This window comes from Sminthopsis crassicaudata, chromosome 1 (genome assembly GCF_048593235.1).
Source record: "Sminthopsis crassicaudata isolate SCR6 chromosome 1, ASM4859323v1, whole genome shotgun sequence".
In the NCBI taxonomy this organism is placed as follows: Eukaryota; Metazoa; Chordata; class Mammalia; order Dasyuromorphia; family Dasyuridae; genus Sminthopsis; species Sminthopsis crassicaudata.
Genome location: NC_133617.1, coordinates 626,249,741 through 626,268,312, shown reverse-complemented (window position 1 = coordinate 626,268,312; position 18,572 = coordinate 626,249,741). Strand labels below are relative to the sequence as shown.

At 33.5% G+C, this 18,572-nt stretch overlaps 1 protein-coding gene across 1 annotated transcript in view; it reads right to left on the bottom strand.

Moving 5' to 3' along the window:
• Positions 1 to 2,952: 2,952 nt before the first annotated feature.
• AGXT2 (alanine--glyoxylate aminotransferase 2) overlaps positions 2,953 to 18,572 on the bottom strand; it is a 43,296-nt gene continuing 27,676 nt past the window's right edge. The window contains exons 8-14 of the mRNA XM_074282698.1: positions 13,227 to 13,327; positions 12,544 to 12,636; positions 10,214 to 10,346; positions 9,166 to 9,257; positions 7,269 to 7,418; positions 4,567 to 4,665; positions 2,953 to 3,501 (exon numbers count right to left, since the gene is read on the bottom strand). Of these exons, the coding sequence (XP_074138799.1) occupies positions 3,385 to 3,501; positions 4,567 to 4,665; positions 7,269 to 7,418; positions 9,166 to 9,257; positions 10,214 to 10,346; positions 12,544 to 12,636; positions 13,227 to 13,327 (785 nt within the window). The 3' untranslated portion in view covers positions 2,953 to 3,384. The remainder of the gene's footprint in view (positions 3,502 to 4,566; positions 4,666 to 7,268; positions 7,419 to 9,165; positions 9,258 to 10,213; positions 10,347 to 12,543; positions 12,637 to 13,226; positions 13,328 to 18,572) is intronic.

Below are 18,572 nucleotides of genomic sequence, written 5' to 3'. Positions count from 1 at the left end.
AACTAGGTCTAACTGCATAATTTTCATAAAGCCAATAGAATGGGGTGGGATAGGGTAGGGAGCAATAGAGTAAAATTTTCTTGAGTTTTATAAATTTGAATTATATATATATATGTATATATATATATATATGTATATATATATATATATGTGTATATATACATATATATATATATATACATATATATATATATATATATATATATGTATATATATTATTCTGGGATTATATTATCTCCTGAATTTTAGAGTACTAAAACTGTTCTTCTGATGGACCATTTTGCAGCCAGAATAGACAATGAAGAAACACTTTAATTTTCCAGAGTTAAAATTTGTTCCTTTTCCACGTTTTTAGAAGCATTTCATTTGCATCCTTTGAGTATGGCATACAAGATTTCATCATTAACTCTCTAGTGTAAAATCCCAATAACAATGGCACACTAGTTATTATATCTCTTGTTCTTGCTATTTTTCTTGATTGACAAAATGAGAGTGAAGGGAGAAGGAAAGAAAAATGAACAATTAAGCTCTCTAGCATGTAAGGTTTCTTCATTTACTTATTTTTTTTTCTTCCTAGGATGATGTTACCAGAGGACTAAAAATTACAAGGAATACCAGAAGGTGAACTTTTCTATAACAAAAAGAAGCACATCTCTTTTTTGTCTTAGCTGTTCAGATTTGACCAAGGAAAAATGAGAGCTATCATTTATTATATTGCCAAAGTGTCAGCTAGTATTACTACATCAATATAAACTATATTCCTATAAGTTATACTAATGGTGCAGGGAAAGCAGGCATTATTATAGCATAATATAGTATAATGTCATGTAATAATAATTGCATCTTTACAGGATAGATTGTTAAAAAATTAGTCCCTTCTTAGTGACCTTAATTCTTTCTTTTCCTTTCTCATCTCCTTTACTCCAATATTTTTTCTTTCAAGGAACAAACAATAAGTCATAATAATAAAAATTATTTTGTTATTGTTGCAATGATTATAATATCATCACAGGTTTAATATGAAAATATTATTACCGACTCACTAGTTTGTAGTCCATTGGCTTTTAAGAATAATATTTCAATGTTGTATTTAAATCCTATTGAAACTCTCATTCTAGTCCTTGTATGAAAATAGTTGTCCAATTTAAAGTTTGAACTTTCACTCTGATAGCTTGGTATTCATTAGTTTTATTTCTAGAAAGACAATAAGGTGGATCTGGTAAGAATGTGATTTCTTAGCCATTGAAAAATTTCATTCTTGGCATTATGGAAAGAGCGAAAACATAGTTCAAAGCAGAATACATTTAATTAAGCTCAAAGATAAGTTATAAGAGTTTTTCCATATGACCAAGGGTATCCTCTTTCATAAATTACCACATTATTAGTGATAGAGAGAACACATTCATGGAACATATGTGACAAGAGAATATAGACATTGGGGCGCACATGTTTCTGTGGCAAATACTCGAGACCATATGCTCCAGAGAAGGGTTTCTTTAAAAAATATATACATGTTTATTAACTTCAGTGAGACCTATGTATCTCTTCTCAAATAATGTTTTAAATGCATGCAATAAAATTAATAGTATTGCAGAAGAAACCAATGACACTGAAATAAAATTATAAAAATATATTTTAAAAATTGTGATACAAGTTCATGGATGCATGGGACCTTTAGTAATGCCATTGGTTGAGATAATTATTCTGGTGAGCTGGAGTACTCTGATGTGGTTCTTTCTTTTTTATTCCTCTTTCTGTTATTATTGTTGCTACCATATGCAGGTCTTTAGCTACTATAGCCATCCTTAACTCTTGTAACACAAACCTTGCATGAAATTGCATGACTCTAGCTACATCTAGATGCTTTTAGACATTTTAAAAACCTGTTTTCAGATTGATTTTTCCCTCTTCTGAAGCTTGGTATATCTCAGTTCAAACTTTTATCTGAGTTGTATTTCAAAATTCCTCTAAACTTTTATCAGATTCCTAGATCACTCAACTGGGTCATCTTGAAATCACATTGAAACTCCACATAGTAAAAAAGATAAAAACCCTGTGTATAGTTGTTGATAAAGGGATTCCTCATGATACCATGCAAAATCAATTTAGGAGCAAGACTGAAAAGAACCACATGGCGTAGATGGCCTTTGTTTTTCATTTGTCTTTGTCCTGCATTTATGACAACAAAAATGGTGGCACACTTATATATGTTAACCTTAAATGGCAGTTATTTTTACTGTAGCTTTTTGCTAACTGAAACAAACTTGATTTTCTTTGTTATTGGGGTTCTGGTATTTAGAGGACACATACATTTTAAATTATGATTTTGAAAGATTGTTCAATCTTCAAATTTTAAGTGTCAAAAAGGAGCTTTAAAGACTATAGGTATTACAAGATCCCAGGGGAAGAAGAGATAACTATGCCTTGAAAGTTGTCCAGAAGGCTGGAGGAGAAAGTAGGATTTGGGGTAGAATTTGAATAAGTTGGGTAGAGGACAAAACATTTCAGGCAGGAATAACTTGGGCAAAGAGATAGAGCTGAGAGTGAGTAGTATGTATCCCTTTATCATCTAGATCACCTCACTCTGTACACATAGTTTTCAGTATCTCTCTTAAGTTGTGCTACCCAGAACTAGAAGTGCAGGGTGTAGTCCACATGGAATTGTAGGACCCTTGTTTCATTGCATAACTGATTCAGTACTCCATGTGTTTATTCTTGTAGCCTATGATTGAATTAGCTTTTCTGGCCGCCAGAACATGTTGTTGATACCTATGAAATTTTCTGCTAATTTAAATTCATAAGTCTTTTTCACCTCAGTTACTATTAAGCTAGATCTTTACTATTTTATTCTTCCACAGATCATCAGTTGGTGAACAATAATTAAGTAGGTACTTATGTGTCAAGCACTGTGCTAAATGCTAATGAAGTTTTGAACTCAAGTAAAGGACTTCATTGAATGAAAGAAGGACTCTTTAATGGAATAGACTTCCAATAAATAATTTTTAGGAAAATATGGACTAGAATCACAAATGAAAAAGTATGGATGATTTGCCCCTTGCATCATTGGAGGAAGTACTTATTCCCATGAAGTCTTGAATTTTTGCAAATATCAAAGTTCAAAGCAAAGTGTTCACATTTATTCCTATTAAATGTTGCCTTTCCAGTTTAACCTGTTGTTCCAGCCCACTAAGAGCTCTTTGAATACTGAGTCTGTTCTCTAATGGATTAATTATCCTTCCAGATTTGTGTATGATCTGTGGATTGGAGACTAATGCTACTGAAGTTCATCCTTGTACATGAATGGAAAAGTCTTGAGGATTTATAAGTTATCATCATTATCATCATCATCATCATCTTCTTCCTCTTTCTCTTCCTCCTCTTCTTCTAAACCATCCCTTTAGCTCTTTTTTCCGTATGTCTGCTCAATGCAGAATGAATTACTTCCACTGCAAAATCAACGTCCTGTTTAGTGATGCACATTGGAGGTGCAATTCGGAATGTCTGAAGAGAGAACAGAAAAGAATAAACTCTTGGTTGTTATGTAAATCAATATGGCTCAGTGAAAAAGCATTAAAAGGGAGCTAGAAATATATTTTCTATTAGGCTCACTGGTAGTAACTAGTTATCTTCAATAGTTCACTTTGCATATTGTCTTTTTCTCATTAGTATTTTAGAATTGTTTTATTAGCTAATAAAACTGTTATGACTAGGACAAAAAAAAGAATAACATCTTTCCAAGAAAATGTCATTATTTTGATAGGGATTGATAGTTCTCATCTTTTAGTCTTTACCCTTTATAATAGACTCCTTTAAAATTCCTGGGCATGATGGACTTGAGGAATAGAGAATACCTTACTAGCATATGTAATCCTGGATTATCAGAGACAATGGCATTGAGGAAGGAGTCTTGGGGAGGGCAGGCAAAGGGTCCTCTGAATTCTAGAGTTCAGCTTTGTTTTTCTCCCTTTCTAGAAACCATTTGCTATATGAGAATACACTTCCTCGAAGTCATTTCTTATATAATAAATGCTAGTGAACTATAATTATTACCTCTGATCACATTAGTGAGTGGATAAGGATAATAGCGATAAGCAAAATTAGGCGTAAGAATAGTAATAATTGTTCTGACTATAATTTAGATCAAGTCACTAAGTATTTATTATTTGTACACTATTAGAATGTTATCATAATCCTATATATAATAATTTTAGTTGTTTTTTTGGATGGCTGTTTGAATATGTTGAGGAGGAGGGACAGAAGGGTTTCCTTACTCGAAAAAGCACTTTCCTGAAGAAAAGTCAATTCACTTTTACCCAGAAATCCATAGTTGGAGGAAAGGTTCACTGCCTTTTAACCAGAAGTGAATGGCTATTGACCCAACAATATGATAAGATAATTAGTATTGTTAAACCTTGTTTTTTTGATTATGAAAATATATAGTATAGGGGAAGATCATTTAGTATATTCTCCCACAGCGAAGAAGGGATTGTCATTAGAAAATTTGGTTAGATTTCAAGTAGTTGGACACATGGATATTTCAATAACAGCTCAGATTTTTTTTCATACCTGATTAAAAAGTCCACCCCTACCAACAATAAGCCCCATGTCTTTACAGTCTTCATGAATTAGATTTACTTCTTGGAGAGAAAGAGGCTGGCGGCTGTCCTGTAAATAGATTGATTTATTAAAAAAATAGATTAATTTATATTTGTATTGTGAAGAGAACTCCTAATCAATCTTTCTGGAGTCTCTTACAATTGTGTCAATTGTATTTTCTTTAAAATTATGTTATCTTGAAAAAAGAATTGTGGGTTTTTTCCAACATAGCTTTAAAAATTTTATTTGTATCTTTTGCTTCTGGTTATGTTCATTTTAATACCCTACCCAAAATACTATCCCTTGTAAAAAAAAAGAAAAAAATATGAAATTGGGAGGAAGCACTTTCAATAAAACTAATCAATGCTTTTATGCAATTTGGAAATGTATGCTATTTTATACACTCAGAGTCCCCAACCCTTGCAAAGAATGAAGGTACATTTTCTCATCTCTTTTCTAGGACCAAGATTGGTTATTGCAATTACACAGAATTTAGTTTTTTTTTTTTTATTCTTTCCATTTACATTGTTGTTGTCATTGCATATATTGTTTACTGGCTTCTATTTAGCTCACATAATTAGTTCATTTAAAAACTTCCAATGCTTTTTCTGAATCCTTCATATACATTAGTTATTATGGCATAGTAACATTGTATTATAGTTATATATCACAATTTGTTTTGCCATTTCTCAAATGATTGTATTCCAAATTCTTAACAACTCATTTTGTATAAGCTTGTTACTTTTAAGTTGATTTCCTCAAGATAATCCTGTAGGTTGTGTAAATATTGTTATTTTTCTACAAATGAACAAAATTCACACTAGTTAGGTATTTGATTCTGTAAAATTCACTTTATTTCTCTTAGTCTCATCTGCAAAGTGGAGATAATGTTTATAATGTCTATTTATAATGTCTCACATGGCTACTGTAAGGATCAAATTAGATCTATTTTTGTAAATCTTAAAACTTCTGAATCCTGAGTGACTACTTCTATCTCATCCCATCTTTCATCTCTCATTATGACTCTAAAATTTATTTAATTAATCACATAGTTATTAAAAAATTACTATTTTTCAAGCACTATATGGAAGAAAGAGAAAAAAAGTATAAAATATAGAACTTGGTCTGTGAGCTAAATTTGTCTTACGGGATTGAGTCATGAAAGAGATCTTAGAAATAATATGATTCATCTACCTTATTTCATAGATGAAGAAAATGAGGTCCAGAGATGTCAAGTTACTTTGGCTAGTACTCAACTAGTAAATAGCAGAGCCAGAATATGAACCCAGATCTTGTAATAACTCTTTCCTGTCTTATGCATTGCCTCTTATCTTTCTTCAGACACTAGGGAATTCTCATGTTGTCTTAATTTTGCTTCCTCTTCTCCCTACCATTCCTGGTCTCTGACCTCAAGGAGTTCCCCATTTATGAATAAGATATGGGATTGCAGAGCTAATAATAGCAGAGGTAGAAATCCAAGTCAAGTATTTTGACTCCAAATCCCTATTTATTGATTACAGAGAAATCATTTAATCCCTTACCATCACTGGCAACTTTCTAAGACTTTAAGATATGGAGAAGTTACTCATTCAGTTGTGTAGATGAAGAAAATTTACACATGAGGACAGAAATCCCTATCTTGATGAAATAACAATTAACTTGACCAACAAGAAAAAAAAAAAGGAAAATCATTGAAGAGTTTCAGGAATGTAAATAACATGCTAAAAATAATGTTTTAGGAAAATGGCTCTGATTCTATAATTTAGGCTGGTCTGGCATGGGGAGAGACATAAGTAGAAACTCTAGGCAGGATGCTATGATGATAATTGTAGCTGTTGAAATGGAAGGGACATCACAAATGACTCAGTCTGACCTTCCATTTTATAAGTGAGCAAACTGAGGCCCAGAGAGGTGAGTATATATCAGAGGTGGGATGTAGGCCCTGGGAGGGAAGTTGAATGATTGATGACAATGGAAATGGAAAGAAAGAGATCAATATAGGAGACATTGCAAAGGGAAAAGGAAGTATCATAAGATATGGGTGATTGATTGGATATTGGGGAAGAGAGTGAAATTATGAGATGAAAATTAATTATAAGAAATTATAAAATGAAAGTATAAGATGAGTGAAATTATAATATAAGATTATAAGTTTTTACCGTTAGGTGAGTGGGACAAAATGGATACTATTAATAAAATAGGGAAGATAGAAAGTGGAACTGATTTGGAGAAGAGAGTATATGATGAATTCAGCTTTAAAATGTTTCCATTCTAAGAGATGACAAGGGTCTGAAACAGTGAACTGCATGAATTAGGCATGAAGGAAATTGGAAGAAAAAATCAGTACCCAAAAAAATCTGTATTTTAGATAGTTTCTGTCTCCCTGCAGAGTTCTTCTTGCTCCCCATCCTTCCACTAGAATATCATTAGATGCCACTTTTCACCTCTCACAATGAGAATGATCTCAGGTTTTCTCTTAGTGTTCTCTCACTGAGCCCTATGGGATTCTGGTGTTATCTGCTAGAGCTTTGTTTATTTCTCATACTCAGCCTGGTTAATTCTAATGGATTTCACTGAATTTTGTTGTCCTTGGATGCTCTCTCATGGAGAAAATTTCCATCTGGGACTTTCAGCTGCTGTGGCTATGAGGAGAAGAAACTTTCAGCACCCACCTGATCTTGTACCATTTCTATTCCTATCATGAGGCCCTTCCCACGGACGTCTCCAACTATCTCGAATTCATCCCGTAGTTTAGCCAACTTCAATAACATATAAGAACCAGTTTCTTGGCTGTTTTCCTGTAGGCCATCTTCTTTAATTGCCTAGTGATGGAAAAAAAACAAAAGATCACAGAGCACTGAATAAAAAAAGATACAGAAACTAATTGAAAGGATTAGAAAAGTAAATATACTAACTCAAGGTATTTTTTCTTGTCTCTCTCATGAATGTGTGCTCTATGAGAATAGAGACTGTTTTATTTTTCTTAGCACAATGTTTGTCACATGGTTACATATGCTAGCTCATTGAGCTCCACTATGAGGTAGATTCCACAGATGTTATCTTTTTATATTTTATATATGGAAATCTGAGACTCTGAGAGATGGAGTGCTCTGTCAATCATCATCATACAAATAGTCACCTCTTTGTCATTCACACAATAACCATCTTAGTTCAGGCCCTTATCCTCTCCTTCCTAGACAATTCCAATAGTTTTCTATTCATTCTTGCCTGAAGCTCACCCTGCTCCAATCCATCCTTCATGCCAAAGTCATTTTCCTAAATTTCATGTTGGATTGTGCCGTACCACACTACTGTGACATGTCAGTCATCTGCCTGTCAGTCATCTGCCTCCAGATTAGGCAACAAAGTTAAAGCATGGAGGAAAGGCAGCAAAATGAGCAATGCTAAAAAGTGAAAAATTGAGAATATGTAGCAAACCACCAACGAAGCTTAAGCAGGCTAACAGAGATGGCTTTATCGTGTCATTTACTGGCTGAGTGTCTGGATTATTTGAGCATAGTCTTTGGTTAGGACATCATTTCTCCAAAATCCAAAGTGAATTTTCTAAGGACTGATAAAATGACATATTGCAATCATTTATATAGTTTCCATTCATCATTATATACCAAACTTCACATTTGAATGAATGTTTAAAATTCTTTTTAAGTGTAATTGGAAAAAGTAAAATACTGGATTCAAGTGTTACCTTCTATAGGAAACCTTTCCTGATATCCTAATTGCTAGTGTTCTCTGCATAACCTCCTGTAATGAATTTTGCATATATTATGTATATATAATAAATATACATATACATATATGTATACATACATATATATATATATATACCTATGTATACATGGATATTTTTATATACACATCTTAGCTGTTCTATTGGGGATCCAAATGGAACTGGTTAGATGGGAAACTCCTTTATTCCTTCCTCCCTTTCTCCTTCCCTCTTGTTGCCCCTTTCTCCCTCCCTCTTTCCCTTCTCTTTTTCCTCTTTCTCTTTCTTTCCTTCTTTTGGATTTTCAAGATATCCTGAGGTTTACTGGCTAAGATCTCCCATTGCATCCAGGGCCATCTCCACTGTCCTGATCTGTATCTGGACCCAGATGGCTTTGAAAGGGAAAGGGAGGCAAGTGACTTTGTTACTTAGTTAAAATGCAATTTTAACTCCCTTAGTTAAATGCAATTCACTTGCCTGTCATGTACCACATCCCTGATGTCATGGTCCTTTTTGAGAATGATAGACAAACAGCAATATATACATATATGTACATATGCATATTTGAATATACATACTATTTATTTATGTATGTATATAATATATGTATATGTGTTCTCCATTAGAATAGAATCTTCTTATGGGCAGTGGAGGTTCAACCTCCATTTCCAATACTTAGCATAGTACCTAGCAATAGTAATCTTTAATAAATGCTTGTTACCTTAGTGACTCCCCATATGTATTATACTCTAGATAGCTTTAACTAGCCTACCTCTAGTTCTGATTTTTAGCTTTGATATCTTCCACTTTAGTGCACGAAAAAATCAGTCATTGATACTTACATCAAGTACAGCAGATCCAATTACACCGGCTAAGGGGTTTCCCGCAAATGTGTTGAAATGATTCAAGTGTTTAGTAAAGGCATTGGCGATCTCTACAGGAAAATAAATAAAAGTCTAATGCATGGAATATAAGTCCCATCATTTTCTTCCAACCTCTCATCACACAATCTGGACCATCTTTCTCTTCATGCTGATACTAATATTATGCATCTTTTCTTTTTTCTCATATAATAGCTGACAATGTGACAGTACTTACCTGACATTGTAAAGAATGACTCTAGTACCTCTTAGATTAATGAGACATGGAGAAAGAAACTGGCATTTTTTTTCTTCCTCTGTTTTCCTTTTCCCCAAGGTCTATCTAAAGGGATACAGTGTGCCTATGATCCCTAATTCTTCCATTCAACAAATAAGAGAAAGAAACAAATAGTATATCAGACAATTTATATAAATGAACTTCCAGGGTATTCCTTGGAGTCAGTCACATTCAGTCCAATGTACTATATTTTTAGAGCTACAATATCCATTTGGAGAAAAATGCTTCAAGACACCAGTGGCCTGTATTCTCTAGGGTTTCTGTGTGTTTGGTGTCATGTTTCTGTGTTGCTTCTAATCCTACAGATCACAACGTTGGTTGAGTAGGGAAAGACTAATGAGCTAAATCCTAGATTTAACATGTCTATTATGCCAGCCCTTCTTGCTTGGAAAAGATGTCCACTAACATAACTGAAAAATAACTGAAATGTTTTGTAGAGACCTCTCAGGAAGCTAGAAACTTCAGTAACTGGGATGTTCTCCTCCTCCTAAGATTAATCAAGAGTGCATTTAAGCTTGAAATCATGAGAAAATATAAGGTCCTGGTATAATTACTAGGGCATTATTTAAAGATTGAGTACCTAGAAACTAACAATATGCTTCAGAGAGTTAGATCATAGAAAACAGAAACCAGGGTTGGTTATACAACAATATTTTTCATAGTAACATGCTGTTTTAATATATATATATATATGTATATATATATATATATATATATATACATTGGCTTTACCTGGAGTAGTTACAACTGCTGACATGGGGAAGCCGTTTGCTATACCCTTGGCCATGGTGACAATATCAGGGAGGATTCCATGACTTTGGAATCCCCAGAAGTGAGTGCCCAGCCTGCCAAATCCTGTCTGCACCTGGTGAAGATAAATCTGGTAATCAGGCTTTTTTTAAAAAAAAGAATGTTATTTCTTCTAAATTCACTTTTTAATATGGCTATGATATTATCATGTCATCATCATCATCATCATCACAAACAACAACGATGACGACACCATTTATTTAGCATTGATTGTTTATAAGTCTCTGAGTTAGATGTTGAATTTGCTGCTATTTAATTAATTTAGTTTAATGAGTATTTATTAAGCACTTACATATAGATGGCAAAGTGGTAAATGTTGAGTACACAAAGATAAAATTAAGTAATTTCTTCCCTTAAGATGCTTACATTCTTCTGGGGAGTCAATATGTGCACACATTTAAAAAAAAGTAATTTCAGGAAAGCAAAATTATTATTGAGTGTATAGATGAGAAAAGGCTTCATGAAATAGATGATTAGATTTAGAGCTGAGGCTTACTAAATAGAGATCAACAGATCCAACTATCACATTTTATAGATGAAGCAGATAAAACCCAGAGCTATTAGAGGATTTGGCCAAAGATGGAAAGTTATCCGCAACCAGAGAGAGAACCATGTATACCAAATGTGGATTGAAATACAATACTTCCATCATTTTTTGTTTTTTTTTGCTTTTTTCTTTTCTGTGTTTTTCCCCCCCTTTGGTCCGAACTTTTCTTGTATAAGAAGATAAATATGGAAATTAAAAAGATTGCACAGGTTCAACCCATATGAGATTGCTTGCTGTCTTGGGGGAGTTATGGAGGGAGAAAAAAAAATTTGTAAGACAAAGTCTTACAAAAATGAATGTTGAAAACTATCTTTACGTGTATTTGGAAAAAAAAACCACTATTGAGAAAAAAATAAAAAAAAAAAGATTTGGCTAAAGATATATAGGTGGCAAATAAAATGACCTCAAGTCATTTCCCTTCAAAGCCAGTGTTTTCTGGGGTATAACTATCCGTCATACTGCACTACTTAGGGTGGCTGAATATAGCTGGAACCTACATAGCTTGAGGGGAATGAGGAATCATGTCAGAGTGTACCCAAGATTTTTGACAAAAAGAGTTTCAATCAGAACTCTTTTGAGTTTATGAACCATGTATAGGAAAATCTTATTTTGTATTCCACTCATGTGCAAGATGGGATAATTCAGACAGAGAATGGGCTGAAGTTTACCTTAATATACTCATATATGTTTGTTCCAAAAGTTTTAGTGTAATTTTAAGTTGTACATGAAGTAAAACAAGCACCATAGTTTTGAGGTGGAGGACCTCCAGGACCACCATTACCTTTTGAAGGAGGAAATAAGTTTGGTAGGAAAAAGGAAAGGAGGTGATGTGTGCTCTTCAGAGATGCTACTGCAGAAACTCACAAATGGGAAGGAATGTGTTAACATGGAATAGTAGTGTTTTAGAATGCCTACTTTTGCAAACTGATCATGTATAACCTCCTCTTTTTTGGTTTTTATTTTGCTATCTTTTTTTGTTGGAATCTCCTTTCCTCCCTCCTTCACTGTTAGTACTTTCTTTCTGAGATTACCTCCTATTTATCTTCTGAAAATCTTGTTCTGAAAAACATTGTTATTTATGAGTTCTCTCCCCCATTCAATTGTTTTTTTTAAAATTTTATTTCTTTTGCATCTATAACACTGTTCCATTAAATGAAATGAATGGAGGCCATTCTTCCTGTAGGGAGAAGCTGTCTAATCCCCAAAGTTTTGCTAAATAACATGCTTTGTTGTTGTTCAATTGTTTTCATGTATGTCTGACTTTTCATGACCCCAGTGGACAAAGATACTGGAGTGGCTTTTAATTTCTTTCTCCAGTTCCATTTTAAGTGAGAAAACTGAAGCAAACGTGTCCATCATCACATAGCCAGTAAGTATCTGAAGCAGGATTTGAATTTAGGAAGACATGTCTTTCTGATTCCACACCTGCAATCTGTGCACTATGGCACCACTTAACTGCCCATATCAATATCAAATATCAATGGCAGTAATGCTATAATCTATGATTTTAAGGTGATTATTCTGCAAGACAGACCTCATTTGGATGTGTCAAGTCTAACTGGGCAGAAATAAACCAACCAAAAAAAGCCAATCTCATTCTTTTAGAGTCAAGCTTTTCAATTCTTGCTAGACATTTCTCTTCTTTCATATACATCCTGGTTTTAGTATTTCTAAGGGATACTGAGCCCTTTGCCTGGATACTTACTTCATCGGCAATGCACACACCTCCCTTCTCTCTCACCATCTGGAAGGCTTCTTTCAGAAATCCCTTGGGGTACTGAACCACTCCATTGACACCCTGCAAGAAGCCGTATGAAGGAATTGTTTAGAGATGAGCAAGAATTTGAAAACATAAGTTACTGTGCAAATTTATGGTGTAGTTTTGAGGAGAAATAATAGCAAAAATTTAAAAGAAATATATCTGTGACTTTGTGTGAGACATCCTTCAGAATCAAAGTGTTTATAGATGGGAGAGTGAGTAGAATTTCTCATTTCTCAGGTAAGAAAAGAGAACATAGATTTAAAGACACAAGGGCCAGAAGACCAAGAAAGAATCTAATGACAAGTAAACTTCCTTAAGTAACCAACCTAAGTAGATTGAATTTCCTTTCACAAAGAACTTTTAAAATAACATCTACCCATCCATCAGGAATTGTCCAGATTTGTCCCTGTCTAAACTCAGGGAAAATGACTATTCAAACATGGAATATCCTTTGTATAACTATGATCATATACTTTTTCGAGGAGAATGTGTCATCACATAGGATTTAGGAAGAGAGGTTATGGTAGGCATCATTTATCAACCTCCTTAGGTTTTCTGCAAAAGGAATAAGTTAATTTGTTTTAAATTCAGTCCAATAAAGATCTATCATGAACAGAAATACCCACCTGAATGGGCTCTGCAAAAAAGCCTGCAATTTCTTTGGCTACTACAGTATGCAGAGTAGTTTTGAACTCTTCAATGTATTGGTCTTTGGCCTTGCAGCAGCCTGCATGGGGAAGACAGAAATATTGCATAAGAGAATAGCATTCAAGAAATGACAGGATCTCTAGTTTGCTTGGCGTAGCAACTTGCCTATAACATGATTTTTTTAAAAATAGTTTTTATTTACCAGACATATGCATGGGTAATTTTACAACATTGATAATTGACAAACCTTTTGTTTCAATTTTCCCCCTCCTTCTCCCCCACCCCCAGAGGGCAGGTTGACCAATACATGTTAAATATGTTAAAGTATAAATTAAATACAATATAACATATGATCTTTTAAAAAATTATCAATTTAAAAAGTTTCAACAAACCTCAACATGTCCATAGATAAAGAAGAATAGAAAAGGAGAATTGCATATAGAAATGTATATGTCTCTATTATATATAGTTTGCTTTTGAAAAGCATATGTTAAATTTAACATACCAATTCTCTATAGCTTGTTGGTTACCTTCTGAAATTCCCTCTGCTTTTTATGTATATTTTAATAGTTCATTGATGTTCTTTCATTTCTTTTCTTCTTTTTTATAATATATATCTATCATTTCACAGTGCTTCCAATCACCCTCTCTCCAAAGTATAAGCCCTTCAATTTAGTAAGTATATTCAAGCAAAATAAGTACACGCATTAGCCATATATGAGAATATACGTCTCATTCTATATCTACAACTTACCTTTTCTCTGATACAAGCTTCATAATTAGTCTTGGAGTTTTGATAAGTCATTGTATTGATCAGTTATAAGTCAATGAGTAGTTGTTAAGAGTGTATTATGTATTCTTAGGTGATGCAAAGCTATTTTCCTTTGTTTTACTATAGTAATATAAATGAGTTATATTCTGTTATCTTTCATACAAGTTACATTCTGTTATCAGTTCACACAAGTGCTCCTAGATTTCTTGGAATCTGTCCTTTTCACAATTTCTTACAGTATAAAACTATTCCATTGCATTCATATGCCATAATTTGTAAAGCCACTTCCCCAGGCATCTCAAACTTTTTTTCCCTTCTTCATCTGAACTTCTTTATTACTATAGAGATAACTACCATTTTTCCCCCCACTCAACAAGCTTACTATGAATCTGTAATCTAGGATGCCCAACTCAAACTCATTCAGTTTGTCACCAAGGTTTCTACTTTCACAGCATTTCTCTTGCTCATTTTCTTTTCACTCACATAGCCACCCCCCTAAAACAGGCCCTCATGCCTTCACACCTGAATTATTACAGTAGTCAACTAGGTGGTACCCCCCTGACTTTTGTCTCTACCTAGTCTAATCGATCCCGCATTTAGCTGGCAAGGTGATCTTTCTAAACACAAGTCTGAGCATATCATTCTACCACTCAATAAACTTCAATGGTTCTCTTTTAACTACAGGATCAAATATGAAATCTTCTGCTTGATTTTTTTCCCTGAGGCAATTGGGGTTAAGTGACTTGCCCAGGGTCACACAGCCAGGAAGTATTAAATATCTGAGATTTGAACTCAGGTCCTCCTGACTTCAGGGCTGGTGCTCTATACACTGCACCACTTAGTTGCCCCATTCTGCTTGATTTTTAAAGCCACCTGACTCCTTTTCTTTCAAGTCTTCTTACATTTTACTTCTATAGTTCAATGATACGTTCTAGTTTTTCCTTGTTGCTGTCTTTGACTCTCTATATATTTTCACTGTCTGCCCTCTGTGCCTGAAATATTCTTCTTCCTCACCTCTACCTTCTAGTTTCTTTGGCTTCCTTCAAGATTCAACTTAAATTTTACCTTCTGCAAGAGGTCTTTCTTAGTACCCCATAAGGAAATATTTGATCGCAGGTTCAATCTATTTATAGTATATATTCTTTTTGATGCTACCATAGTTTTTCCTTGCTAATATTTTATTTAATATTTTTCCATTGATCTAATTAGAGATATTAACCTAGAGTTTTATTTCTCTGCTTTGTTTCTACTTTAAGGAATTAAATGTTATGTTATTCAGTGTGTATATATCAAAAACTTATATGATTTTATTATCTATGTTATTTTTAAGTATAATGTTTTCTTGTGTATCTTTAAACATGTTTATTTTTATTGTTGCATTGATAGAAATAATGATTTTATTAATGGATTTTTAATTCTTTTGAGGAATAATAAAAAAAATCTGTGTGAATCTGTTTCAAGTGTATTTCTTCTAAACAACATGTTCCTCACTGGTTTCAAGTCTAGATTATGCTTTTCCACTTTATGATTGCATTCATTCCATTCATGTTCATGGTGATGACTTAATATTTTTTGTTTTCTCCCTCCCCCATATTCTGTTATATTTTTTATTTACTTTGTGCCTAGTAGAGGAAACAGAAAGAAATAAATACAATATAATTAGTATTAATAATCTATAATTGAAATGGTATTAGAACATCTCTCTTTTCCTTCAAATTGAGATATTTATTACTGGCTTTTATGCTTTCTATTTTTGTTTCCCACTTAGAACATGCATATCAAAGTTGAGGTTTCTTTAGCTTGTTCCCTGAGGTTTTCTTCTCTGTTAATCCCTGGTTTCTTTTTTCCTTGTCTGTGCCTATTATCCCATTGAATTTAATATATTTATTTCTATATCAAACCCATGTAAATGTATGTTCAATCTTCCTTTACCTGAATCAGATAAGGGTGAAGTTCATGAAATTCCCATTCTCCCATCCTGGTTTGTATAATAATAATAATAATAATAATTTTTTAACACATCCCAGTAATGAAAAATAGTAAATTCTTCCATTTCTTCTATTTCCTAATATATTTCTTTTTCTTCTCATTTTTTTCATCTAAATCAATAAGTCAAAAGAAAACCATTCCCAAGTCTTTTGCTTGTGTTTCTTTGTTTTCTTTGAATACAATGCAATTCTGAATTGATGCTTTTTTCATCTTTCCCTAGGAGAAGGTAAATATTTATCACCTTTTAGCCTCTTCTAATTTTTCTAATGTATCTACCTTTCTAAGTTTTTCTTATCTTCTGTGTTTGAATTTTAAGTATGCTGCCTAAATCTGGTCTTTTCATCAGGAATACTTGAAATTTCTCTATTAAAATTATATGTTCACTTCCCCCCCTCCCTCATTTTGCTAAGTTTTCTTTGGTTCTAAGGCTTTTGAAATAGTATATTTCAAGATTTTCTTTTCTTGATTTCTAGTTGTAGCTATAATCTTGTGTGGTTCTGCCTGTGAAACCCTTGGTACTTGAACTATTTCTTTCTGGCTGTATTTTTTTGATTTGAAATCTGTGAATTTTACCTAACACATTTCTGGGTATGTTTAGGTTTGGTTTCATTTAGGAGGTGAATGATTGATTCTATTTTTACATTGCCTTATGGTTTTAAGAAAACTGAGTAGTTTTCTTTGATGTGATTTCTTGAAATAGAATAATCAGGGTTTTTTTTTGTCTGACCATAGATTTTAGGTAGTCAAATGATTCTTAAATTTTCTCTCCTTGACCTGTTTTTCAGATCATTTGTTTTTTGTAATAGAAGCTTTATGTAGAGTGTAATTATAAATTTTTTGTTCTTATATTTATTTATTTTTATCTCATGGAATCATTGAACTCTATTTACTTTATTGTGCTTTTTTTACTTGAATGGATTTTTCAGCCTTCTTTTCTAAGCTGCTTATTTGCCTGTCACTTTTCCCCCCTAAGCTCTGATGTGATTTTTAATCTTTTGCTTCACTTCTTCCAGACACCATTAGAAACCTTATGGCCAATCTTTTCTCTGAGGCTCTATTTATGATTATTTGGGCAATATTTTCTTCTGGATTTATCTCTGGGACTTCTCTTAGTATATATTATTTCTTTTTTGTTTGCATTTGTTTATTTATTTTGTTTGTAGTCTTAGTTACTCAATTGGTACTTTGTGTCATGGCCATTTTCTTCCTTTTTCTCACACTCTTGAGCAAGGTGTGAAAGCCTTATTTGATTCTATGTCCTTTGGAGTATGGTTGCCCTTGCTACTGTTGTTTTGGATCTAGAACTAGACTGCCCCATTCTCTGGGGCAATCTTTAGTTTTTGCCTCAGTTTCCAGGTAGTTCAATGTGATCTTTGGTCCTATTTCTGTTTCCTTCTATTTACATAATCTCTGGTTGAGAGTTGGCTCTGTCCCTATATGGCTGTGGCCTTGGCAGGCCTTGGCCAGATATCAGAAATTATATTTTTCTTGGACATCAACAAGGTTTGCAGGCATTCCTGGGGCACTAAACTGTCTGTCTCTTGCTTTTGTTGAGAGGAATATGGATAGGAGGGCTCTTAGAAATTTCATGGTGCCTCAGGCTGCACCAGTTTTATCCCTTCCTTTGGCTCTAAGTGCACTGCCTAACCCTGTTTTCTTTCATAATGACCTATCCAAAACTGGCTGTTCCCTAGTTCTGCTCTGACAGATCAGGAGCAAAATCCTGCTGGATTTAGTTTCCATTTATTGGAGTTCAGCCTAGCTTCTATCTCCTCTGGTTCATTTCTTCTCTGAGTGACTTAGCATAGTTCTCTGCCATTCTCTCTACTGGCTGAAAAGAAGTTTGTGTTGGCTTTTAAAATTTTGATCTTTTAGATTATTGTTCAATATGATATTTTAAAAAATATTCGCTAGGATGTTTATGGGAGAGGTGGGCTCTGTTAGGACTTTTCATGTCATGATTTTAATTAGCAGTGGGTATTTAACTTAGAATTATAGAGTTCTCTAATGCTTAGAGCAGTTAGGAACTTACCCCTGCCTTTAGAGCACACAGCTTCTAAGTTCCAGAAATGGAGCTGAATTGCATCTTTTATGTTCTCTGTCCAGTATTGTACACATTATCCATTGCATTCACTACTATTCCATGCTAAGTCTCATTCAAGAAAATGGGAATATAAATTAATGTGAGATGAGGGAGTCAACTTATTATAAAGTCATTTTGGAAGTCACAGTAAATCTCAAAGTTTAGGACAGCCACTTGATAGCATAAACTAATGACTTTTATCTTTTCTTTCTCGGAAAGACGTATGATTAGTGGTAGCAATGAAGTCTAGTGGGAGACATTTTTAGGGACAGTTGGCATAAGAATTCAATTCAAGGCTTGCTTTATTAGTAGGTACATCATCTATCATTGTTAATAGCCTAAGAAGTAATATGTCAGGGTTATGGTTTCTGTTTCTACCAATTGCTAATTAGTGATACCAAAGGAATGTATCATCATTTATGCTGAATATCTTAATAGCTATAATTTTCAAGAGAAAATGGAAAATTCATTTCAACAGAA